Source organism: Oryctolagus cuniculus, chromosome 7 (assembly GCF_964237555.1).
Source record: "Oryctolagus cuniculus chromosome 7, mOryCun1.1, whole genome shotgun sequence".
Lineage (NCBI taxonomy): Eukaryota > Metazoa > Chordata > Mammalia > Lagomorpha > Leporidae > Oryctolagus > Oryctolagus cuniculus.
The window spans coordinates 160,882,848-160,905,764 of NC_091438.1; the positions used below are offsets into that span (position 1 = coordinate 160,882,848).

The window sequence follows — 22,917 nt, forward strand, 5'->3', positions numbered from 1 at the left end:
ATACGGTGCTGTGAGAGAGGTGGCCCTCTGCCTCTGACGCTGGCAGAGCCTTGAGCAGGTCATCTGGCTGTGACGTGCTTCCACGGCGTTACTGAAAATGAAGACAGGAGGAGCGAGTGAGGAATGAAAGTGAAAATTAGCTGTAAACCTCTAGATTGCTGCAGGAGCATATCGGTGTTACTATTTAATTTCATTATAGAAGCTGGGTTCTGATGCTCAGAAAATTTAGGTAGACTAATAACATTGAATTAATTCTCATTGAGGTTTCGTTTTGTTTTTTATCATCATTGGGTAAGGTTCCCCTAGAAGTTTTTTAGGTGTCCAATCTTAAGCAGATGTGCCGGTCGTGGTTCTTGCATGAAAACCTTCCAAAGGCTTCAGGCAACAATGAGCTAACTGAGCCCCCGCCCCTCAGGCTCTGCTGAGGGTCCAGCTGTCCCAGTCCCACCTCTCCCTGCTGTGTTGCATCCAGCTCCTCACCCATCTGCATGTCCTGCCCGGCTGCAGTAGGCAGCTGGCCTGCGGTTTGTTGGGAGTAGCAGTGCCTCATGTCACGTGAGTTCATTGTAGCTAAGTGTTGAGCCTGAGAGCTTAGCTTTCTTTCATTCATTAAGGGAAATAAAATCCTTTTAAATTTACTAATTTCTCTTCACAAGTTAATACACCATTTTAAAGCTCCCTTGCTTTTTTAAGATGTAGGCTGGTTGCAGTTTTCCAAGGCAGCAGTCAGTGTTGCTGAAGGCTGTCAGTGCCCGTTACATAACCCCGTTTCAGAGTCGAGGTTTTTAGTACCCAGCAGCATTATCCCATCTCTACTGGAGCAGTGAGGTCTTCTGGAAAAACCATATTGCGTGGTTTCCTGCTGCCAAACCCTATCATCTCATTAGAAGAAAAGCAAAGCCACACATTCAGTAGTGATTAAAAAAAAAAATGTGTGTGTGTATATATATATATATATATATATATAGAGAGAGAGAGAGAGAGAGAGAGAGAGAGAGAGGCAGGCAGTCCCAGGTGGTGAGTGGGTAAACTTTATATTCATAATTTTTCATAATGTAAAGAAATAAAGTTCTCATGGTTCAGAATTGGCTCTTCTTTTCCCCCATATTGATAATAACCTTTCACTGCAGGCTAAAAATGCCTCAAGAAGACTATACAAAGATGCCTCCCTAGACATTTGTTCAGACATATCATGCTTAAGATAGAGTAGGAAGATTGAACCCGTCATTCCTGCTGCAAAGGAGAAGTCTGAGTGAGCTCCAGCCATTGTGTGGGTCCTGCAGCGGGACGGAGTTTCCCAACCGTGGTAGTCGCCTTCGCTCTGGGGAGGAGGCCGTTGCTGGTTCCCGGTTGTTGAAGGGGTCCATTTGCCACCTGTTTATTAGGCTGACCACCCGGGCAGCGAGTGAAGGGTGGAGGGCAGGGTTCGTGTCTTGAGGGTCTGCGATGCCTCTAGTCAAGGGTCTCAGGGCTCCCAGGCATGGAGGTCACCCCCCAGGGCAGCAGGGTGTCCACTCCCATTTTCTTGGTGGACCTTGGAGATGATGTTGGGGCTTCTTTAGATTGCATCGCATCCACTTCAGTCACTGGGTAAGTTTTCACTCCTTTTATTTTGAAACTTCAAGAAACGTTGTTGCTCTCCAGCAGAATTCTAAAGGAATGAGATGTAATCATTCTCACCCTGAAGCATCAGCCATTTTAGCTCCTGGAGTTAGTTGTACTTGCACAGAAGTCCCCATCAAATTAGCCTTTTCCTCAGAATGGCGCGAATCCAGCTTTGAGCTGGGGGGGGATTGACAGTGCTGACTCTGGTGATGGATGGCCAGTGAGTGGAGACCATGCAACTCAGATCCCCTGCAGATACCACTTTGCGGTTCTGAGTTATTGAGAGTTGCATCTTTGGCCCGGGTCACCCACAGTGCAGTCCTTCACGTGAGCCATGTTTCACTCTTCCCTGGCTCTGACCTCAGTCTCACCACGTCTGAGAAAGTCAGTCTCTGTTACAGACTGATGTAGCCAAGCTCACGAGAGACTAGGAAAGGCTTAGAACCGTCACAGAGCAGAGTAGACTCAATGCTAAGTGCAGCGTGGTGCCTTGGGTTGGATCTTGGCACAGAAAAGGGTGTTAGTGAGAAAGCTGGTGGAATCCAAAACTGCACATAGTTAACAGAGCCGATACTAATGTTGGTTCCTTAGATTTGACAAATGTTCCAAGGTTGTGTGAGGCGTCAACCTTGGAAACTGGACAGAGAATACACCAGAACTTAGTATACTGTCTTTCAACTTTTGTAAAGTTCTAAACAATTTTATAAAAATATTCCAAAATAAAAAGTTGAGTAGTTAGAATCATAGCGTTTTTAGGTCTCTGACATGTTAGGAATTGGGTGGCTTAAACCCCCTCGTTACAGTCCTAGAGGGTGCCGGGCCTGCCCGCGTCTCCGGGAGGCCACAGTTCACACTGGAGCTGGGACCTAGGTTTCTGTCGTCTCTGCTTGTGCCCTCTCGCTGCCAGAGATCTCAATCCACCTTCTGTGTTCAGTCTTCTGGTAGAGTAGGGATCCACCCAGCTGGTGAGTGGAACAGGTGAACAGGCACCTGAGTATTTCCTGGGCAGTGCAGGATGCACTCTGCTCATGAGAGCCTGGCACTTGTGTAGTAGTTCCCAAGAAAAATGCAGTTTTGAGTGCCGTAGTCCTGAGTGCTTCTCTCTGAGGGCTGCTGAGATGGGAAGAGTTTGGTGTCACAGTTGGCTTGATCCTGTTGCACTCTGCAGCACCGTGATTCCGGGCAGGGAAGGGTAGAGGTCATCGTGGGTGGCAGGGGCCAGTGGGGACTGAGAAGCAGACATGCCCAGCACAGCTCTTCCCTCTAGGGGGCCGCCCACACTTTGGCTTGGCAGTTAGCTGAGCTGCCGCACCAGCTGTTTGCAGAACTTGAATCAGGTGTGACCAGAGGTGGAGTGGTCTACTATCCTCTGGAGCTCATCACAGGGTAGCGCAGAGAGAGTAGCTTGCTGCTATAATTCCATCCACAAAGGTTGAATAGCCAGAATTCCCGAAAACAAATCTCTTCCTGCTATAGCGTCCTTGGAGCCTGACACTTCTAGGTTTTTTATTTTCTGTAGGGTTCAAATCCAAAATTCTAATTCCTACAACCTTACAAATTGGTTTATGGGAAAATGGTAATGTATGAGATCTGTTTTTGTCACCGGTGTGTTTTCTGATCTGCATTTTTAAAGCCAGCATCCTGTTGAGTACAGAACTCAAGTATGAAATCCCCTCGCCCGGGCTAGAACCACCGACTGCTCTGGGCTGTCTGTGTAGCCCTCAGCATCTCACTGCCAGACCCTCCTATCCCTGGCGATGGGTCGTCCACTGGTCACAGACTCCACAGTCACAGGTCCACTGGATCAGATTTAAAGTCATGAATGATTCTCAAGTATTTTAAATCATTTGAGGGGGGATAGGGTTCTTAAAAGTTAAATCAGATAGTTTACCTACAATGTCCTGAAGCTCTTATTTTCATTTTCTTATGAAGGGAGAGGCTGACCAGAGACAGAACGTAATGGAAACTTTGCAGAACTGACTTTCACTCGGGCTGAGAGGAGTGATTAGAGGAGCAGGTGCCCGTGCCCTTCATGTTCTCAAGCCTGGGTGGTGCACGTGCACTACCCGTTGAGGTCACAGAGCTGTCACAGTTGCACCATTTAGGACTTTCAGTTTGTTCTTAGATGACTTCAACAATCTTTTTATTTTAAAACTTCCTGTAAAAGAACCACCTCCCTCTTTTTAGTAATTACTTTTATGTTGCATTATTAGAGGGAAAAATGGTGTTTTATTTTCTGTTTAACTTCTGAGAGTAGTGTTAAAAATTTCTCAGTTCTTTTGGCTAGACTAGCTAGACTTTGGGCTAGACTAGTTGCCCAAAGCCTGCAATCTCACATTTATATACAAACCATAAGAATGCACAAGCATATATATATATATATATATATATACACGCGCACACACATACACACATGCTCAGAGGACTTTTAGAGAGAGAAAAATTAAATGCTAACCTATGAGACACATTTTTTTTTTTTGACAGAGTGGACAGTGAGAGAGAGAGAGAGAGAGAAAGGTCTTCCTTTTTTGCCGTTGGTTCACCCTCCAATGGCCGCTGCAGCCGGCACACCGCGCTGATCCAATGGCAGGAGCCAGGTACTTATCCTGGTCTCCCATGGGGTGCAGGGCCCACGGTCTTGGGCCATCCTCCACTGCATTCCCTGGCCACAGCAGAGTGCTGGCCTGGAAGAGGGGCAACCAGGACAGAATCCGGCGCCCCGACCGGGACTAGAACCCGGTGTGCCAGCACCGCAATGTGGAGGATTAGCCTAGTGAGCCGCGGTGCCGGCTTACATTGATTTCTTAAAAACAATTTTAAAACTTGAGATTTCCAGGATACTTTGTCCTCACGTCACCCTCCTTTTTAGGTTCTCTCAGCAGCAACTCAAGACTTCTCGGTGTTCCTCCCACTAACACAGGGGCTGTTTCAGGCTTTTCCGCCTCGTGCAGCTCATGACTTTGGTCATGGTGCGAGAAGGGTCTACTCGCGGGTGAGCAGAACCTTCGGGCACCACAGAGGGCGGTGTCCTTGTGTTTGTCCACCCCTCTGGAATCTGGCCTGAGTGACAAGCCACAGTGGTGCAGCTCTGAGCTTTACCTGGTCTGCTGCTGGCTAGCTGGGTGTCGTCCTGCTGGAGTACAGCTGCCATCCTCTGGTTTGAGCCACGTCCTGTCGGGAGGACGCACCCCCAAGCCGCTCAGGGCCCTGGGTCCGAGAAGCTGGAGTCCGTCCCTAGGCTGACGGCATTCCCTAGGCTGACTGCAGGATGCCGCAGAGAGCTGCCTGCCTGCCTTTCACATTTAATATTTGTTATCTGGGACTCACCAGGAAATTTAAACTCCGAGATTTAAGGTGATGCTTTCTTTGTAAGAGTCTCGCAACTTCAGAGAGAAGTTAGTTATTTAACATAAAAGAAACGTTGTTTCAGTCTTTCTGGGGAGCTGAAGGAAAACCCGAACTCAGGATGACCAGAAGGTGGGTCCTCGCCTGGTGGGGGAAAAGCTGTCGTGGTCCCCCGACATCGCCGAGGTCCTGGAGAAGGGCACGGCCAGACCCTGGGCACCGCGGGACAGCCGCACCAGTGGTCTCAGCTCTGCGTGCCTCTTCCTCACGGCCCGGGTCCTCAGCTGTCTCCTTGACTCTGCCCGCAGGTCGTGGAAAGGAGGAGAGCTCCGGCTGAGATCAGGGAAGAGTTTGAGCGGCTCCAGAGAGAGCGGGAGGAGAGGAGACTGCAGCAGCGAACCAATCCCAAGGTAAAGCCGGCCAGCCGTGGTGACATGTCACCGGGAGCCAGGACTACCGCTCTTAGGTGCCGGCAGGTCTTTGAAGTAACCGCGTACAGAATTGGGTGGGGTAGCATTGTGCTTACCGCGTCTCAGAGTGGCGTGCCTCTGAAGCTGCTGCTGGTGACCCGGAGACGAGCGTTTTGAACCATACGCAGGCATGACAAAGCCAAGCAGAAACAGCCGGTTCTCTAAGGCCATTTCCTGCAGCTCTGCAGGGAAAACACCACCGCCTGGCTGCTTAAACCTGGGAGCAGCAGCGTCCCTCGCGTGCCAGGTCGGATACGGAGCCAAAACGGAAGGTTCAGGCATTTCCAAGTTGTCTTCAGTGGGGTGGGGCCCAGCTTCCATCACCTGGGGTATGGGTGGCCATGACCACCGTTCGCCAGGCTGTTTTGACAACCATGCCCTGGTCCCAGTCCCTGAGGGAGTTGTCCCGTATCCCAGGGACGCTGCTGAGTTGGTTACTTCGCAGCCCTGCACAGGGTGTCCTCTTCCTCCGGTTTGCACGTGTGCCCACTATGGCATACGGATAGCTGTCGGTCAATTTGAGATGCTAATGGTACTGATTGGCCAGCTGAGTGTGGCCTGGTGTGCTGTTCAGCAGCCAGGCCCTACCAGTGTGGCCGGGCCGACCTGGCAGGCAGCTGTCCCTGTCTCAGGGAGGAGCCGTAGCCTCCCCGGCTCTCCCATCAGCCTCTCTGAAGGCTCCAACGTCTCAGTAGTGGAGAAGGAAGTGAAGGGGAGGTAAAGCCATACAAAATAATAGGATCATTACATTTCTTTAACTTGTGAAGAAAAAAGATAAATGCTAGCTTAAGAAGCGTAAGATGAACCTCTCATCAAATACGTTCTGAAAAAAAAAAAAACAAAACATTTTTTTAAAGATTTACTTATTTGAAAGAGTTACACATAGGAAGAGACACCGAATCTTTCATCTGCTGGTTCACTCCCCAAATGGCTGCAACAGCCAGGGCTGGGCCAGGACAAAGCCAGGAAAAAGGAGCTTCTTCCTGGTTTCCCACGTAGGTACAGGGGCCCAAGCCATCTTCCACTGCTTTTCCAGGAGCGTTAGCAGGGAGCTGACTGAGAAGTGGAGTAGCTGGGTGTTGAAACATAATGGATGCCAGCGTTACAGGCGTCAGCTTTACCTACTGTGCTACATTGCCGGCCCCCCCAAAGTAGACTTTTACAAAATGGTATTACTGGGGCTGGCATTGTGGCATAGCAGGTAAAGCTGCCAGCTCCCTGTAACACCAGCACCCCATATGGACACCTCTTCATGTCCCGGCTGTTCCACTTCTGATCCAGCTCCCTGCTAATGGCCTGGCAAAAGCAGCAGAAGATGGCCCAAATGTTTGGGCCCCTGCCACCCACGTGGGTGAAGCTCCTGGCTCCTGGCTTCAACCTGGCCTAGCACTGGCCCAGTGGATGGATCATCCTCCCTCCCTCTCCTCTATCTCTCTCCCTCCCTCCCTCTCTTTCTCACCTGCTCTCTCCACTCACTCTGTGTAACTCTGACTTTCAAATAAATTAATAAACCTTGAAGAAAGTGTCTGCCCGCAGCTGTGCTAGTGGTCTCTGCCCGCACCGCCCAGTGCCAGTGCTCAGGGCCGGGTCTGGGTCGGAGGTCACCGTGGGCAGCGGCACAGGACGTGCAGAGCAGGCTGTTACTTTGGTGCTTTTGCTCTTCTGGCTGGACTGTTGTTCAGAGTAGTGAAGGGAAAGAGGACTCCGTGGTCTGAGCCTGTGTCCCGTGGCCATCTGGGTGTGCGCCACAGTTGCCTGCTGGGATTCTCTGCAGATGTGTGTGCTGTCTGTGCTTCTGTGGGAAGGGGAAGCACAGCTGGGACATTGCATACAGCCATGCGGGTTACTTTAAGATTTCCAACACTTTGCAACTTCCACAAACTGCTTCCAGACAAATAGACATTTTCCAACCAGAGACACTGAGTGATAACCAGAAGTTGGCTCTGCAGCATTTGGGGACGAGGATTTGAGTTGGGGCTTTTCCGTTTCCGAGGATTTACTTACTTAGTTATTTGAAAGGCAGAATGACAGAAAGGTAGAAAGAAATCTTCCGTTCTCTGGTTCACTCCCCAAATGGCTCCCAACAGCTGGGTGGCAAGGACTCAGGCTTCCTCCCACGGTGTGCACTAGCGGGAGTCAGAAGCAGAGGGGCGCTGGGACTCCAGCTGGTGCTCCAACTGGGCGTGGGGGCGTCCCAAGCAGTGGCTTAATTCACTGCACCACAGCGCACCACCACCACCCTCGGTTTGTTTAGAAAGGTTTGGACGAAAGGCTGCTCTCTTTGAAGGTGTGGGGACAAGGGCACTCTGACAGCCATGGGGACTGCCTGTCAGCCGTCGATGTCTGAGTGAGCCCCAGGGGGAGGGCTGGCCACCCTGTCGTTCTCAGCTTCATCCCTCATGACAGATTCCAGGATCAAAGGCCACTGTTACCCCGGGGTGGGAAATGTTGTCAGTTTGAATTGATCCTTTATAACGCTGGAGAAGGTGGAGTCTGACTTGGGGCACAGATGCCTGGTTCCATGGAAGCAGGCCTCACAGGAGCTGTCCTGGTTCATCAGTGACTAAGGGCACTTTCTCATCTCTCATGTCTGGGGGGATTCTCAGTAACTTGAGATGGCGTTGGGCAGAGATGTCTCACGTTGCCCCTGTTTCAGCTCAGGTGGTGAGGGATGTGGTGATTGGATCGTGATCATTGTTACACAGTGTGTAGCTCTGTCAGATCACCTAAAACATAGACAGGCTTTATTTTCTTTGCCAATGAAATATTATAAAGTGCTTAAAAACATCTGAAACCGACAATAAAATTAGTGATTTGGAATGGGACATTGCCTCTGCCCAAAGAGATGGTGGGAGCGTCTTGGAATGTGGGAAAGCCTGGACTGACTCATCACGCTCCAGACCTTGTGAGTGACGTCAGCCAAGATGTTTCTCACGTCCACGGGCGACTCCGTTGTAGGGTGAAATGTGAGGCTTGAGTGCCCCCTACACTTCAGCAGGTGGCTGTGCTGCCCAGGGAGGAGGAGCCGGGTGGAGCAGTGGTGGCCTGACTCGCTGGCTGTTAGCAGCAACCAGCAGAGTTTGTGCACTGGGACAAGTGAAGATGTCTGATTTATTCAGGTGCCTGAAAGTGCCAAGTACTGTTGGAGACTTGGACATTGACGGGAACAAGACAGACAAAACTGAAGCTCAACGCTTAGTTGAAGAACAGATAGTGTGCAGCAGGCGCAGCACATCAGTTGTAGATGAGAAAGGGACAAATGCTGAGGGGAAAACAGAGAAGTGGGCGTGGGGCAGGACTGCCGTGTGGTGAGGCCCCTCCCAGAAACCGGCACTGGAATGGAGATGAGAAGAGGTGAGAGGGGCCCACGTAGTGCCTCTGCTGGAGGGAGGGCTGGAAGGGGGCTGGTTGGTGTGTTCAAGGAACAGCAACAGGCGGGCATCTCTACAGGGAAAAGCAGTGAGAGTTAACGTCAAAGGGTCACCTGCCATCTGCTAGGGAGAAGCAGGGAGCGGGCTTAGTGTGGGCGATTGAAGACAGAAGCAGCAGCAGAGAGTAAGTAAACGCTTTTCCTCTGCGGCACTAGAAATTGCCTCTTTGGGTCCTTTTTCTAGTCTTTACCAATCTCTCAGTTCACCTGCAGACTCTGTTATGACCTGAGTTTTCTGCAAACCCTCGGGAACTGCCTCTGCTTTTGACCTTGGTGGCATCCCCTGCTAGTTGTCCCGCCCACCACACTTTGCTCTGCAGCTTCCTTGGACTGCACTTCTGTTCTGGGCTTGTCGAGTTTTGATTGAGTGCCAGCCATGAAAAGGCATTTGTAGGTGTGGAGGTGAGGTTGGCAGAACAGCCAAGCTCCTTCCTGGAGCGCAGGTTCCCTCCAGTTGCCTCTGTGGTTGGCTCGCTCCGCTGCCTCGTCCGGGTGTAGCTCTCCTGTGGTTGGCCCGCTCCGCTGCCTCGTCCGGGTGTAGCTCTCCTGTGGTTGGCCCGCTCCGCTGCCTCGTCCGGGTGTAGCTCTCCTGTGGTTGGCCCGCTCCGCTGCCTCGTCCGGGTGTAGCTCTCCTGTGGTTGGCCCGCTCCGCTGCCTCGTCCGGGTGTAGCTCTCCTGTGGTTGGCTCGCTCCGCTGCCTCGTCCGGGTGTAGCTCTCCTGTGGTTGGCCCGCTCCGCTGCCTCGTCCGGGTGTAGCTCTCCTGTGGTTGGCTCGCTCCGCTGCCTCGTCCGGGTGTAGCTCTCCTGTGGTTGGCTCGCTCCGCTGCCTCGTCCGGGTGTAGCTCTCCTGTGGTTGGCCCGCTCCGCTGCCTCGTCCGGGTGTAGCTCTCCTGTGGTTGGCTCGCTCCGCTGCCTCGTCCGGGTGTAGCTCTCCTGTGGTTGGCTCGCTCCGCTGCCTCGTCCGGGTGTAGCTCTCCTGTGGTTGGCCCGCTCCGCTGCCTCGTCCGGGTGTAGCTCTCCTGTGGTTGGCCCGCTCCGCTGCCTCGTCCGGGTGTAGCTCTCCTGTGGTTGGCCCGCTCCGCTGCCTCCTCTGGGTGTAGCTCTCCTGTGGAAAACGTCCAGCAGCTTCTTTAGAGAAGATGCATAGAAGGCGAGTTCCTTCTTCCTTTTTGGTTTTTGGGGTTTTTTTTTTGGTTTTGTTTTGGTTTTTGGTTTTTTGTTTTGATAAGCAAAGTTAGACTGTGAGAGAGAGACATAGAGAAAGGTCTTCCTTTCCATTGGTTCACCCCCGAAGGCAGGAGCCAAGTGCTTCTCCTGGTCTCCCATGGGGTGCAGGGCCCAAGCACTTGGGCCATCCTCCACTGCCTTCCCTGGCCACAGCAGAGAGCTGGACTGGAAGAGGAGCAACCGGGACAGAATCTGGCGCCCTGACCAGGACTAGAACCCGGGGTGCCGGTGCCGCAGGCGGAGGATTAGCCAAGTGAGCTGTGGCACCGGCCTTCCTTTTTGTTTTGACTTTTCTGTCTTTAAAAAGATAGGGGCTGGCGCTGTGGTATAGCTGAGCTTCCTCCTGCAGTGCCAGCATCCCAACTCCCTGGGCCTTTGCACCTGTGTGGGAGACCTGGGAGAAACTCCTGGCTCCTGACTGGCCTAGCTCCAGCTGTTGCAACCATTTGGGGAGTGAACCAGTAGATGGAAGACCTTTCTGTCTGTAACTCTCAAATTAAAAAAAAAAAAAAAGAAGAAGAAGAAGATAAACTGTAGATGCACACATACACTTACAAAGGATTCAGAAAACTCTTAGAAATGTGTACCATGGAAAAAGTATGTGTAGACTTCAAATTTTGGCACCAAAACAAGCTTATCTTCTTTACTATTTTTCTGTGAACTTTTTTTTCTTTTTTTAATTTTTTATTTATTTGAGAGGCAGAGGGAGAGGCAAACAAGAGAAATCTTCCATCCACTGGTTCGCTTGGCAAATGGCAGCCGCTGGAGCTGGGCTGATCCAAAGCCAGGGACCAGGAGCTTCTTCCGGGTCTCCCACATGGTGCAGGGGCCCAAACACTTGGGCCATCTTCCACTGCATTCCCAGGTCATTAGCAAGGAGCTGGATTGGAAGTGGAGCAGCTAGGACTTGAACTGGCACCCACATGGGATGCTGGCGCCACAGGAGGAGGCTTAACCTATTATGCCATGGGGTCAGATCCTCTGTGAACTTTTTCTTTGAAAGAGTGTAGCAGGTGCGCCATCATGAGAGAGCAGAGTGCCCCGGAGCCCCCACCTGACCGAGAGCTGAAGCAGTGCAAAAGCTTGCGTCAGACCCCCACATTCTCCCGCCAGCAGGAGGCACGGCCTGAAGTGGTCATCGTTCTGTTGCTTTTAAAATGTTGTCATGTGTGTGCATTTGCTGGTGGGGGGGGGGGGGTGGTCTGTGGTTTGGTTTTTATTGTTTCTGAACTTCATAGAAACAGTGTTATGGGGCCAGCACTATGGCATGTTGGGTTAAGCCTCCACCTGCGGTGTGCGGTGTCAGTATCCCATATGCTGGTTCAGAAGTGGAGCAGCAGGGAATAACTGGCGCCCACTCGGGATGCTGGCGCTGCAGGCGACGGCTCAGCACGCTGCGCCACAGCACCAGCCCCTCCTGATGTTTTCTTGGGTGTTTGTATTCTCTGCTTCTTCCTGGTTCTTTTTGTCCTTGTTTTCAGACTTCCACGTTGAATTTTTCCTCAGAGGTCTGACAGCACTTGGCTGTCTGCTTACAAAGAGTGAGGCTGCACAGCCTGTGGATAGGCCCCGCCCTTGGCAGGGTTGGCACCCGCGGGGCCTAACTCCGGGGTGCTGGGTGGAGCCCGCCCCCGGCATGCAGAGGTGAGTGTCCAGGGGCCTCTCATCGGCAGTCTTGCTGCTAGTGGCGTAGGGCGCTGGGGAGAGTTCCGCTTCATCCCTGTTTTCCCGCAAAGTGCAAGTCTCTGTCACTTGGCCTCTTGGATGAGCGGGCAGGGGTCCACCTCTCATTGCCCTGTGGGGTGACTTCCAGTGCAGGTACCTGGGTTGCAGCTTTCTTTGCCAAGTCACTCACCATCTCCAGCCTCTATTTCCAAAACATTGGCAAGCACCCGTCCCTTGACCTTTCCTGCCCTTCCTGTCCCCTTCAGTGTGTGCCTTGATTATTCCTTCAGTGTCATTGTGAGAGGGAGGGAGGACACTGCGGTAGATATGTGTATGCAAATCTGTTCAACCAAAATGAAACTTTGTTTATTACAAATAATTGTGTTGGGGCCGATGCTGTCGCGCAGTAGGTTAATCCTCCGCCTGTGGCGCCAGCATCCCCTATGAGCACCAGTTCTAGCCCTGGCTGCTCCACTTCCGATCCAGCTCTCTGTAACGGCCTAGGAAAGCAGTGGAAGATGGCCCAAGTGCCTGGGCTCCTGCACCCGTGTGGGAAACCTGGAAGAAGATCCTGACTCCTGGCTTCAGACCAGCTCAACTCCGGCCATTGCAGCCATTTAGGGAGTGAACCAGTGGATGGAAGACCTCTCTCTCTGTCTCTCCTTCTCACTGTCTGTAACTCTACCTCTGAAATAAATAAATAAAGCTTTTAGAAAATAATAATAATTGTATTAGAGGCCAGTGCTGTGGTCTGGAAAGTTTAGATTCTGCCTGCAGTGCTGGCATCCAGTATGGGCCCCAGTTAGACTCCCGCTGCTCCACTTCTGACCCAGCTCCTTGCTAATGCACCTGAGAAAGCAGCAGAGGATGGCCCACGTCCTGGGCCCTGCACCCATGTGGGAAGCCCAGAGGAAGCTCCTGGCTTTGGCTTAGCCCAACCCCAGCCTTTGCGGCCATTTGGGGAGTGGGCCAGCATATGGAAGATTCATTCTCTCTCTCTCTCCATCTTTCCTCTTCTCTCTGTAACTCTGCCTTTCAAATTAATGAAAAATAAAACTTAAGGAAAAACAAGCACTGATCAGCTAGTTAGCTAGTTTATAGTGCCCAAGCTGTAGCACAGTGTTTGTTCATCAGAAATACGGACCGTCAGGCACAACAGGAGAGGGAACAGTTTGCCATCTCCCCAGGGATTTCATTTGCATGGCTGAGCTTGAGAAGTAGCGGTCTGGAGGTAAGAGAATAAAAGATATCTTTTTTTAGGGTGCCCCTTCTTCTTAATGGCTATAGAAAACATAGTTGATTTATGAATAGAGCATTTGCTAGTCCAGGAAAATGACGACCCAGTGGGGTTGTAGTTCATGGATAAGACTGATGGATGAACAGTGGTCTCTTCAGCTGCTTGTCTTGTGTTTAGATCCTGAGCCCTTTGAGTCTTAACAGTGTATGGTTTTCTATTGCGTAGTTCAAACTAAGTAAGTCAGATTCTTCTGACAAGTTGTGCCGTAGTCATTGCTCTGACCTGATCAGTTGGGTAATAGGAAACTGGGTGGGGTTAGCACTAGTTCAGGATAAAATAGTAGGACTTCCCATGCTATTGCTTGAATTTTGTAGCTCCAAAAACATCACAATGGTCTCAGTTGAGCTGGGTGGCCCTCTGATACTTTTTCAGTGGTATATTCCTCGTATGAAAAGCTCTTATTATTGTCATTATTATAAACTGATGGCAAAATTCGGGACTCTGCCAAGTTGTGACCCACATCCTGTTGTACAGCCATGAACCAGCACCCATATGGGATGCCAGCCTTGCAGGCAGCAGCTTTACCTACTCCGCCACAGCACAGGCCCCATCTCATATTATTCTTAATTTTGAAAATACTGTCTCAGTTCTAAATTTCTTCCTGTCAGAATGTGGAAGTGTCTTGGGCCCATATTCCTGCAGATATGTCTCAGCCTCCATTCAGAATAGTTTCCTTTGACAACTCTATTTTCTACAAAGTACCTGTGTTGGTGATCTCTTCAATGTTCCAGAATAGTTGCTACAAAATTGTAGGCCTCTTCAGGTCCTTCCCAGGACAGAAGGTAAGTTCAGCCAATTAAAACTGAGAGCGCCTTGGGGCCAGCACTGTGGCACAGCAGGTTAAAGCCTTGGCCTGCAGTGCTGGCACCCCATATGGGCACTGGTTCAAGTCCTGGCTGCTCCACTTCTGATCCAGCTCTCTGCTGCGGCCTGGGTAAGCAGTAGAAGATGGCCCAGGTGCTTGGGCCCCTGCACCCACCTGAAGACCCAGAATAAGCTCCTGGCTCCTGGCTTTGGATCGGCTCAGCTCTGTCCGTTTGTGGCCATTTGGGGAGTGAACCAGCAGGTGGAAGCCCTCTCTCTCTCTCTCTTTGACTGTACCTCTCTCTGTAACTGTCTTTCAAATAAATGAAATCTTTTTTTAAAAAAAGAGCTCTGCCAGCACTGCGGCTCAATAGGCTAATCCTCTGCCTGCGGCGCCGGCACCACGGGTTCTAGTCCCGATCAGGGCACCAGTTCTGTCCCAGTTGCTCTTCATCCAGTCCAGCTCTCTGCTGTGGCCTGGGAGTGCAGTGGAGGATGGCCCAAGTGCTTGGGCCCTACACCCGTATGGGAGACCAGGAGAAGCACCTGGCTTCTGGCTTCGGATCAGCACGGTGCATCGGCTGCAGTGGCCGTTGTGGGGTGAACCAACGGCAAAGGAAAACCTTTCTCCCTGTCTCTTTCTCACTGTCCACTCTGCCTGTCCAAAAAAATAAAAATAAAATATTAAAAAGAGCTCCATAAAAAGAGTCTCACCAGAACTGAAGGTCATTCCAAAATGCCGCAGTGCAGTTTCACTGTTCTGGTTCATAAACCATTGGCGCTCTTTGTAACTTGTTCAGGTTTCCCTCCTGAGGAGATGCATTTCAGAGTCTTCCTCGGTGTAAGCTTTTCTTCACAGTGACCACAGTTTCTTAAATGTTCTCGGAGTGGCCAAGTTTTTTTATACTCCACGTGTAAGGGGAAGTCATAGACTTAAAACATGAGGAGGATTGAACTGCGGGTCGCCGTCATCACAGGAATGCATTAGTCCTCCTGTATTGAACTGCGGGTCGCCATCATCGCAGGAATGCATTAGTCCTCCTGTATTGAACTGCGGGTCGCCGTCATCGCAGGAATGCATTAGTCCTCCTGTCTTACAAATGCACAAGCGTTCGGAAATGCTGGCTGCAGCCTGATTCCCCATAGTGCAGTTTACAGGTGTGCGTTATGTGCATTAAGCGTTTTAAGCATGCTTTGCTCTGTGGGTTCTTAGCTTAATAGGACGCTTATTTATTTATTTATTTGAGAGAGAGGAGAGCCAGATACATAGAGTTCTCATCTACTGGTTCACTCCCCAAGCAGCACAGAAGCAGCTGCTACTTCCCTCTCATTGTGCGCTGCACCCTTGTGAAGGAAGTGTGTGTGTCACTGTAGAACCGCCACTGGAGCCCCCTGGGAAGTCATTGCTCACGGTGTGTGCAAGTGCACCTGCTGCGCAGGCCTCCTTTCACGTGCAGCCTTCCTGCGAGGACAGACAGCTTTGAAAGTGGCTCTGGTACCTCTTAGCAGAGCAGAGACTGGTTTTTGAGGAGAGTTGATGTGGAAAAACATCTCAACTCACAAGTTCATCAGCTTTCTGGGAAAATGAAATTTAGTACTTAATTTTAAAAACAGTATTTTAATACCATTGCTGCCTGAAGGATTTATCAAAAAAGGACAAACCTGTAGATCTATAACGGGGTTGGCAGACTTGAACACTGCTTGTTTTGGAATGATCTGTGAGTTAAAAATGGGTTTCACATTTCTAAATAGAAAAAAAAAGATGGATACTTATGATCTGTGAAAATTATATGAAATTCAGATTACAGAGTTCATGAGCAGTTTTATTGGGACACAGCCATGCCCATTTGTTTACTGTTATCTGTTGCTTCCTATGACAACAGCAGGTGAAGCGTTGTGGTGGGGAGTGTTCCACAACACCAAACAAATTTGCTCTCGCCGTTAAAGAGTGCCAGCTACTGATTTCCTTCATTTGGGGGTCGCAGAACTGACAGGTGTCCACCTGCTTTGATAGTACTGCTGCAGAAGGGCCTGCTGGTTTCCTCCACATTGTGGGTGTGGCTGGCCAGTGGCTTGTCAGCCTCATGCACCCGCAGGCCAAGGCCCCGTGTGCCGTGTGGCAGCAGCATCTCAGACTGGTCCAGCACCAAGGGGCTGGGAGAGTTCCTGTGCCCGGCCAGCTCTCAGCATCGTGCACGCTGGGCCTGGAAATGGAAAGGCAACAGAAGAGTGATGGGCATCCTGGCCATCTCCTGGCGTCCCCTGCATCTCACACATCATTAGATGAGACCTCGGCAGATGCCGGAGGTACAAGGTGAAGGCCCATTGGTCAGTCACTCTGGCACCTTAATCTGAGGGCAGTGTCGTGGCGTAGAGGATTAAGCTACCGCTTGTGACCTGGCATCCCATATCAGAGTGCTGGTCCGAGGCCCAGCTGTTCTACTTCTTATCCAGCTTCCTGCTTATTTGCCTAGGAATGCAGCAGAAGACGGTCCAAGTGCTGCTGCCCCAGCACCCATGTGGGAGACCAGGATGAAGCTCCTGACTTCAGCCTGGCTATTTGAGGAGTGAACCAGCAAATGGAAGATATCTGTCTCCTGTCTCTCTTTGTTGTTCTGCCTTTCAAATAAATTTGAAAAAAGAAAATGAAAAATCTGGCCTGACCACTAAACCAAGAGAAGCAACAGTGTTAAAGTACCGGCCGGCGCTGCAGCTCACTAGGCTAATCCTCCGCCTGCGGCGCCAGCACACCAGGTTCTAGTCCCGGTCGGGGCACCGGATTCTGTCCCGGTTGCCCCTCTTCCAGGCCAGCTCTCTGCTGTGGCCAGGGAGTGCAGTGGAGGATGGCCCAAGTGCTTGGGCCCTGCACCCCATGGGAGACCAAGAGAAGCACCTGGCTCCTGCCTTTGGATCAGCGTGGTGCGCCGGCCGCGGTGGCCATTGGAAGGTGAACCAACAGCAATAGGAAGACCTTTCTCTCTGTCTCTCTCACTGTCCACTCTGCCTGTCAAAAAATAAAAATAAAAATTAAGTACCATTAGACCACCTCACCACCCCCTCTGAATTAAATATTCATTGTTATTTATTAAATATTTATTATTTAAATAGTTAAATAATAGTACATAAATTAAACTTCAGTAAAAAATGGGCTGGGTCTGGCACTGTGGCTGAGCAGGTTTTTTGGTGTTTCTTTAAGGATTTATTTTATTTATCTGAAAGAGAGAGAGAGAGAGAGAGAGAGAGGTCTTCCACCCACTGGTTCACTCCCCAAATGGCAGCAACGGCTGGAGCTGAGCCATTCCAAAACCAGGAGCCAGGAGCTTCTTCCGGGTCTCCCATGTAGGTGCAGGGGCCCAAGCACTTGGGCCATTTTCTGCTGCTTTCCCAGGTGTGTTAGCAGGGAGCTGGATCAGAAATGGAGCAGCTGGGAATCAAACTGGCGCACCCAGCCCACTACAGTGCTGGCATCCCATATGGGCACCTGTTCAAGTCCCGGCTGCTCCGCTTCCGATCCAGCTCTCTGCTAATGCTCCTGGGAAAGCAGCAGAAAATGGCCCAAGTGCTTGGACCCCTGCACCCACATGGGAGACTTGGAAGAAGCTTCTGGCTCCTGGCTTTGGATCAGCCCGGCTCCAGCCATTGGGGCCATCTGGGAGTGAACCAGCTGACGGAAGATATCTCTCTCCTCTCTCTCTCTTTGTGTCTGTTTCTCTAACTCTGCCTTTCAAATAAAATGAATTAAAAAAGAAAAAAATGGGCTGCAGTCTTTAGTAAATATGTGTATGGTCATGTTTTTTATCGATATATGCCCATTTGGAAAGTCTTCTGACTATGAAAGAAAATAGTAATAAACATTGATTTTCTGAATCAGGAGCATTTTTATCAGCAAGATTTTAGCTTAGTATTTTCTTGAGAGATGTAGGTTTCTGTTTGTAATAACTTTATCTCAAATTTTAGAAAGCAGAGCAGTTTTTCAGTCTCCCATTTGTTGATAATTTATTCTGTGTTCCTTCTCTTTGAAGGTAAGTTTATGGCATGGAGAGGCTTAAGGTGTTTTGTGATGTGAGTGTCTAGATGGGGTGGGCACTGTGACACAGCACGCTAGTGCTGGGGCCAGCAGTGCCTGAGATCAAGTCCTACCTCTGCTCTGACCCAGTTTCCTTCTGATGGACCTGGAAGCCAGATGATGACCCGAGCACGGGGCAGGCCTGGATATGGAGCTCTTGGCCTGGGGCTTCAACCTGGACCAGCCTCAGCTTTTGCAGGCATCTGGGGGGTAAACCAACAGTAGATTGTCTCTTTCAATCAGCTTTTTAAATTTTTTTAAGAAAGTATTTATTTATTTATTTAAAAAAGTTACAGAGAAAGGTAGAGCCAGAGAGAGGTCTTCCATTCTGCTGGTTCACTCTCTAAATGACCACAATGACCAGAGCTGAGCTGATCTGAAGCCAGGAGCTTCTTCCAGGTCTCCCACGTGGGTGCAGGAGCCCAAGGAGTTGGACCATCATCTACTGCTTTCCCAGACAGAGCTGGGATCGAAAGAGGGGCAGCTAGGACTCAAACCAGCGCCCGTGTGGGATGCTGGTGCTGCAGGCTGTGGCTTTGACCCACTGCGCCACAGTGCCAGCCCCAACACTTGTCCTTGACACATCATCCCTGTGCAGACCTGCTGGCTGGTCTCCTGGTCAGAGCAGCGCTCTCCAGCTCTGAGGTCTGTGGCGTGCTGCCGCTGTGTGGTTGGAGCCGGCATTCATGCTGGTGCGCTTGATAAGGGAGACTTGGACCTCAGGCCAGTGAGTCATGAAATCAGATGACTTGTCCCAATAAGCCGTGCGGCATTGACTGGTGCCACAGATACAAGCCCCTTCTGCTGACTGTTTTTCTGCCCCAGGGAACCATCAGCGTTGGAGTGGATGCCACCGACCTTTTTGATCGCTATGATGAGGAGTATGAAGATGTATCAGGAAGTGGCTTCCCACAGATTGAAATTAATAAAATGCACATATCCCAGTCCATCGAGGTAAAGCACAGAACTGGTCTCCAAGTACAGCAAGGGCTCGAGTTAATGGGGCACAGCGCTCCACGTGGCTGATGAGCGGCTGCTCTGGGCTTTTCTCATCTTTACTGGTGAACGGGTGCAGTTAGCCACTTAAAAAGGAGAACACTCCCGGCACAGCACCTTTCCTGCGCTGTAGCCAGCGTGAGTGCCGTGGCCTGATGCCCGGCGTCTCAGATCTCTCCCGTTAGGGAGTGTCCGTGCTCCGGGGGAAATAGAAGCCCAAGGTTTCGGTGATTTTAGGAGAGGAAGCAGACCTCCATGAATGATTCTGAGAACTGGTTTTGGCTTTAAGGCCTACCACATGTGTGCTGCAGCCACACAGCCGTTGTGTGGACGGCAGCCACCCTGCAACCCCAGCCCTGGGGCCACGGAAACGTCATCTTTGCCCACGACTGGCACGTGGCCGTGCGGCCATTCTCCTGAGGGCGGGCTCAGTAGGTCCACCGCCCCAGCTCTGTCATTTATTCTCAAGTGCGCCAGCCTGGAACACACCCTGACGGGGAGCTTGGCCCCTCTTGGAGCTGCCAGAGGAAGAGCTTCAGTCTCCTGTGGAACCCCGGGGGTGGGCGTGGGCGTGGGCCCCCACAGTGGGAAGGTGCCTGTGCATTCACTGTCCTGTACAGCTCTTGGCCCTCTGCTTCCCCTGGATTCTCAAACACTGCCTTCCTGACCACACATAGTTCATGACAAAACGAGAGGAAGGTAAGGAGGCCACTGCCAATGCCTCCCTGCGTACTTCCGAGCCGTGGGCCTCAGACTTGACGTGCGCTTGGTCATTAGGCTCCTGTCCTTTGTACTTCTGTTGCTGTGACTCATTTACTACCAGCAGATTTGTTTCCTAGGCACCCTTGACCACTACAGACACAGCCATCCTGTCTGGAAGCCTCTCGACCCAGAATGGGAACGGAGGGGGCTCCATTAACTTTGCGCTCAGGCGAGTCACTTCGGCGAAAGGGTGGGGAGAGGTAAGAAGTCTCTGGGCTGCAGTGTTCTGCCCACACAAAGCCGTGTTTGTGAACCTGCCCCTCTAAAGGACCTGGGTGGCCACGGCATTGGGTAACAGGGTGCTGGCTGTCAGACTCCAGAAGTTGGCCCCAGAAGAAAAGCTTATGTCGTACCTGAAGAGTCCTGACAGTCTGCCAAGCAGTTGAAGCCAGGACAGAAAGCGTGATTTCCTTTGTGACGCCGACTCAGAAACCCGGCCTCTGGGCCTCGGCGTCTGTCCCTTGGCACAGACACCTGCAGGCCGTTCAGGAGGTGGCACCTGCTGGTCAGCGCTGGGGTCCACGGATCACTGGTGCTACCGAGCAAGTTGAGCTGCATCGAATTAACACTGGAGAGCTGCCTTGGACGTCCCCCAGGGTAGTAAGTGAGGCAGCCAGAGCCGGCCGTAACTTCCAAGGCCGTGCGAGTGTGGAACTGCTGATGGGCGGAGACACCAGACCCCTGAGGACCACCCCCAGCCACCTGTGAGACTGGGAGCAGAGTGAGAAGGCGCAGGAGCTGGCACCGTGGGGGTGGGGTGGGGGCACGTGGCTGTCGTGGGCGCTCTGCAGAGGGTGGTTCTGCCGTGGGGAGCCCTTCGGCCTCTTATGCCCCGAGCCAGGGCGCCAGGGCGAGCAGTGTTTCCTTTGGGGGCCCATTTCTGAAAGCTGGGCCCCTGTGGATTGGGCAGCAGTCATTGTCACCTGCAAAGGTGACGTTGAGACAGGAAGACGCATCCGCCCCTCCTGCTGAGCCCTGGCAAGGGCGTTGAAGCCAAGGCAGGGGTCCTGACCAGAGGTGCGGTCCTGACCAGAGGTGGGGTTCCGACCGGAGGTGGGGTCCTGACCGGAGGTGGGGTCCTGACCAGAGGTGGGGTTCTGACCAGAGGTGCATCCCTGGGACCTGGGCTGCTGCTGGGGAATAATAACACAATTAATACTTTCTCTTTCTTTTTCAAACAGTTGGAATTTGGAGCTGGAGACCTCCAGGGGCCGTTATTTGGTCTCAAGCTGTTCCGTAATCTCACGCCAAGATGGTAAATAGGAGAGAGCCCCCTTGAGCGGACTGTGTTGCCTTCTGGTCAGGGTCACGTGGGGTTATCCTGTGTGTCCTGCAAGGCTACCAGGCACACTGGGCAGACCCGCAGCGCTGACAGTGTGGGCAGTGTGTGGGCTGGAACGAGCACGCACTCATGGGGGAGGGGGGCAGGGGTCCCAGCCAGGCCTCACCCTCTGCTTCACAGACCCCTCCCCATTCTGTGAGGGACTGGCTCAGGTCTGAAGTGCTAAAGCACTTAGCATGGGTCATTTCTTGGTCCCAGAGAGAAAGTTGGGTGCTGGTGCCAGAGCTCTCACAGCCTCTGCCTCTGTCGTCCGTGAGGCAGCAGAGGTCACGGCCGTGCCTCGGAGTCTGCTGCACGTTTGGGGGTGGAATGTCTGCAAGTTCACATCAGAGTATTGGGTGGAAGATAAGTGAAACCTGTCCCAGGGCAGGAAGTAGCCAGCTACTGGCACTGGGCCATGACCTAAGCCCTGGCTGCCAGGAGGGTTGTCCAGGCAAGAGAGAGAGGTCTTCCATCTGCTGGTTCACTGCCCAGATGGCTGCAATGGCCAGAGCTGCACCAATCCGGAGCCAGGAGCTTCTTTTGGGTCTCCCGCATGGGTGCAAGGGCCCAAGGATTTGGGCCATCTTCTGCTTTCCCAGACCATGGCAGAGAGCTGGATGGGAAGTGGAGCAGCCAGGTCATGAACCGGCGCCCATATGGAATGCTGGCGCTTTGGGCCAGGGTGTTAACCCGCTGCGCCAGTGCCAGCCCCCGCGAGGTAATTCTTAAGATCAGACAAGTTTGGAAGACACTTCATTGAGGAAAATCTTTTGACCATTTCATTCTGGTTGAGCTTCAAGGTGTCCACTGAGTGGTCACCAAGGGTCCAGGTGACAGGTCATCAGCCTCAGTGGTAGGTTTGGCAGTGGGGTTGTTCCGTTCCCAGAATCTGCCGGGCTTGAGAATGCAGGCTGCCAGCCGGTGGGTGCACAGCAGCACGCTGGTTACAGAGCTGCTCCCGGGCTCCTAGCCCCTGGGGAGTGCTCCTGGGCTCGCCGTCTGGGCTCTGCCTTGCTCGTCTCCCCATCGAATGCTGGTTTTCTGGACGATGCTGGCCAAAGTTGCTGAGTCTCTTTCATGAAACAGCGAGTTCTTAAGTTGTGTTTAGAATGTCGCTCTGGAACGTTCGCTTGTAGTTCTTGTCTCTGTGCTCGCTCCTCTGACCCTGGAGTGGCTGAAGCAAGAGGTGGTAGCTGTTGTCCTGTGGGACTGAGTTGGAGAACAGGTGTTGGCTAGGGGCCCCGTGGCGAGTCAGGCGTTGGTACTTCATTCATTCAGCCATGGCCAGCTGTTAGATTTGAGTGAAGCAGTGATATTGATAAGAATGATCCTGTTAATTGTTTTAGGGTAAGAGGTTCACTTCTAGTACTTGGAACAGAAACTAAATATTGGCCGTTTATTTATTGAGTGCTGGAAGTTTACTCACAAAACCAGCTGGTTGTTCCCCTTTCCTGCCCTGCATGGAGTATTGTGCGTTAGTGAAATGAAATACCCAGTTTTGACCAGAAGATGGGGCTAAACTCCTTTGGAAGCAAACTTCCGTGGCCGTTCGTGCAGTGGCGGATCTGGTATCTTCCGTCAGTACGCAGCCGTGGGTGCCCAGCAGAAGCCCACGGGCACTGCGGCCCGGCCCCCACCCAGAAAGTCTGATTGAATCAGCGTGGGGTGCCCTGAGTGAATAAGTGGGGCTCAGGCTCTGCTGCACATTCAAAACCCTGTAACCCCTCCCAGCCCCTGCCAGAGGTCAGAATGCCCGGGGCGGGAGCCAGCAGAGTTTTGCAGTAAGCTGGTGAACCCTGTGCCCTGGGCCACCCGTTTGAGAACCTCCCCAAAGTGATTCTAACTCGCCGCCCGTCTGGGCTGGGTGGACTTAGTAACAGGCTTACAAATGCCTCTGTGGGCACAGCTGAGGTTGGAGTAGACGGG

At 51.9% G+C, this 22,917-nt stretch overlaps 1 protein-coding gene across 1 annotated transcript in view; it reads left to right on the forward strand.

Moving 5' to 3' along the window:
- The window catches only part of DNAJC11 (DnaJ heat shock protein family (Hsp40) member C11), a 63,539-nt gene that overhangs the window by 26,472 nt on the left and 14,150 nt on the right, over positions 1-22,917 (forward strand). Inside the window, exons 4-7 of the mRNA XM_008265984.4 lie at positions 5,259-5,360; positions 18,735-18,863; positions 19,745-19,867; positions 20,849-20,922. Of these exons, the coding sequence (XP_008264206.3) occupies positions 5,259-5,360; positions 18,735-18,863; positions 19,745-19,867; positions 20,849-20,922 (428 nt within the window). The remainder of the gene's footprint in view (positions 1-5,258; positions 5,361-18,734; positions 18,864-19,744; positions 19,868-20,848; positions 20,923-22,917) is intronic.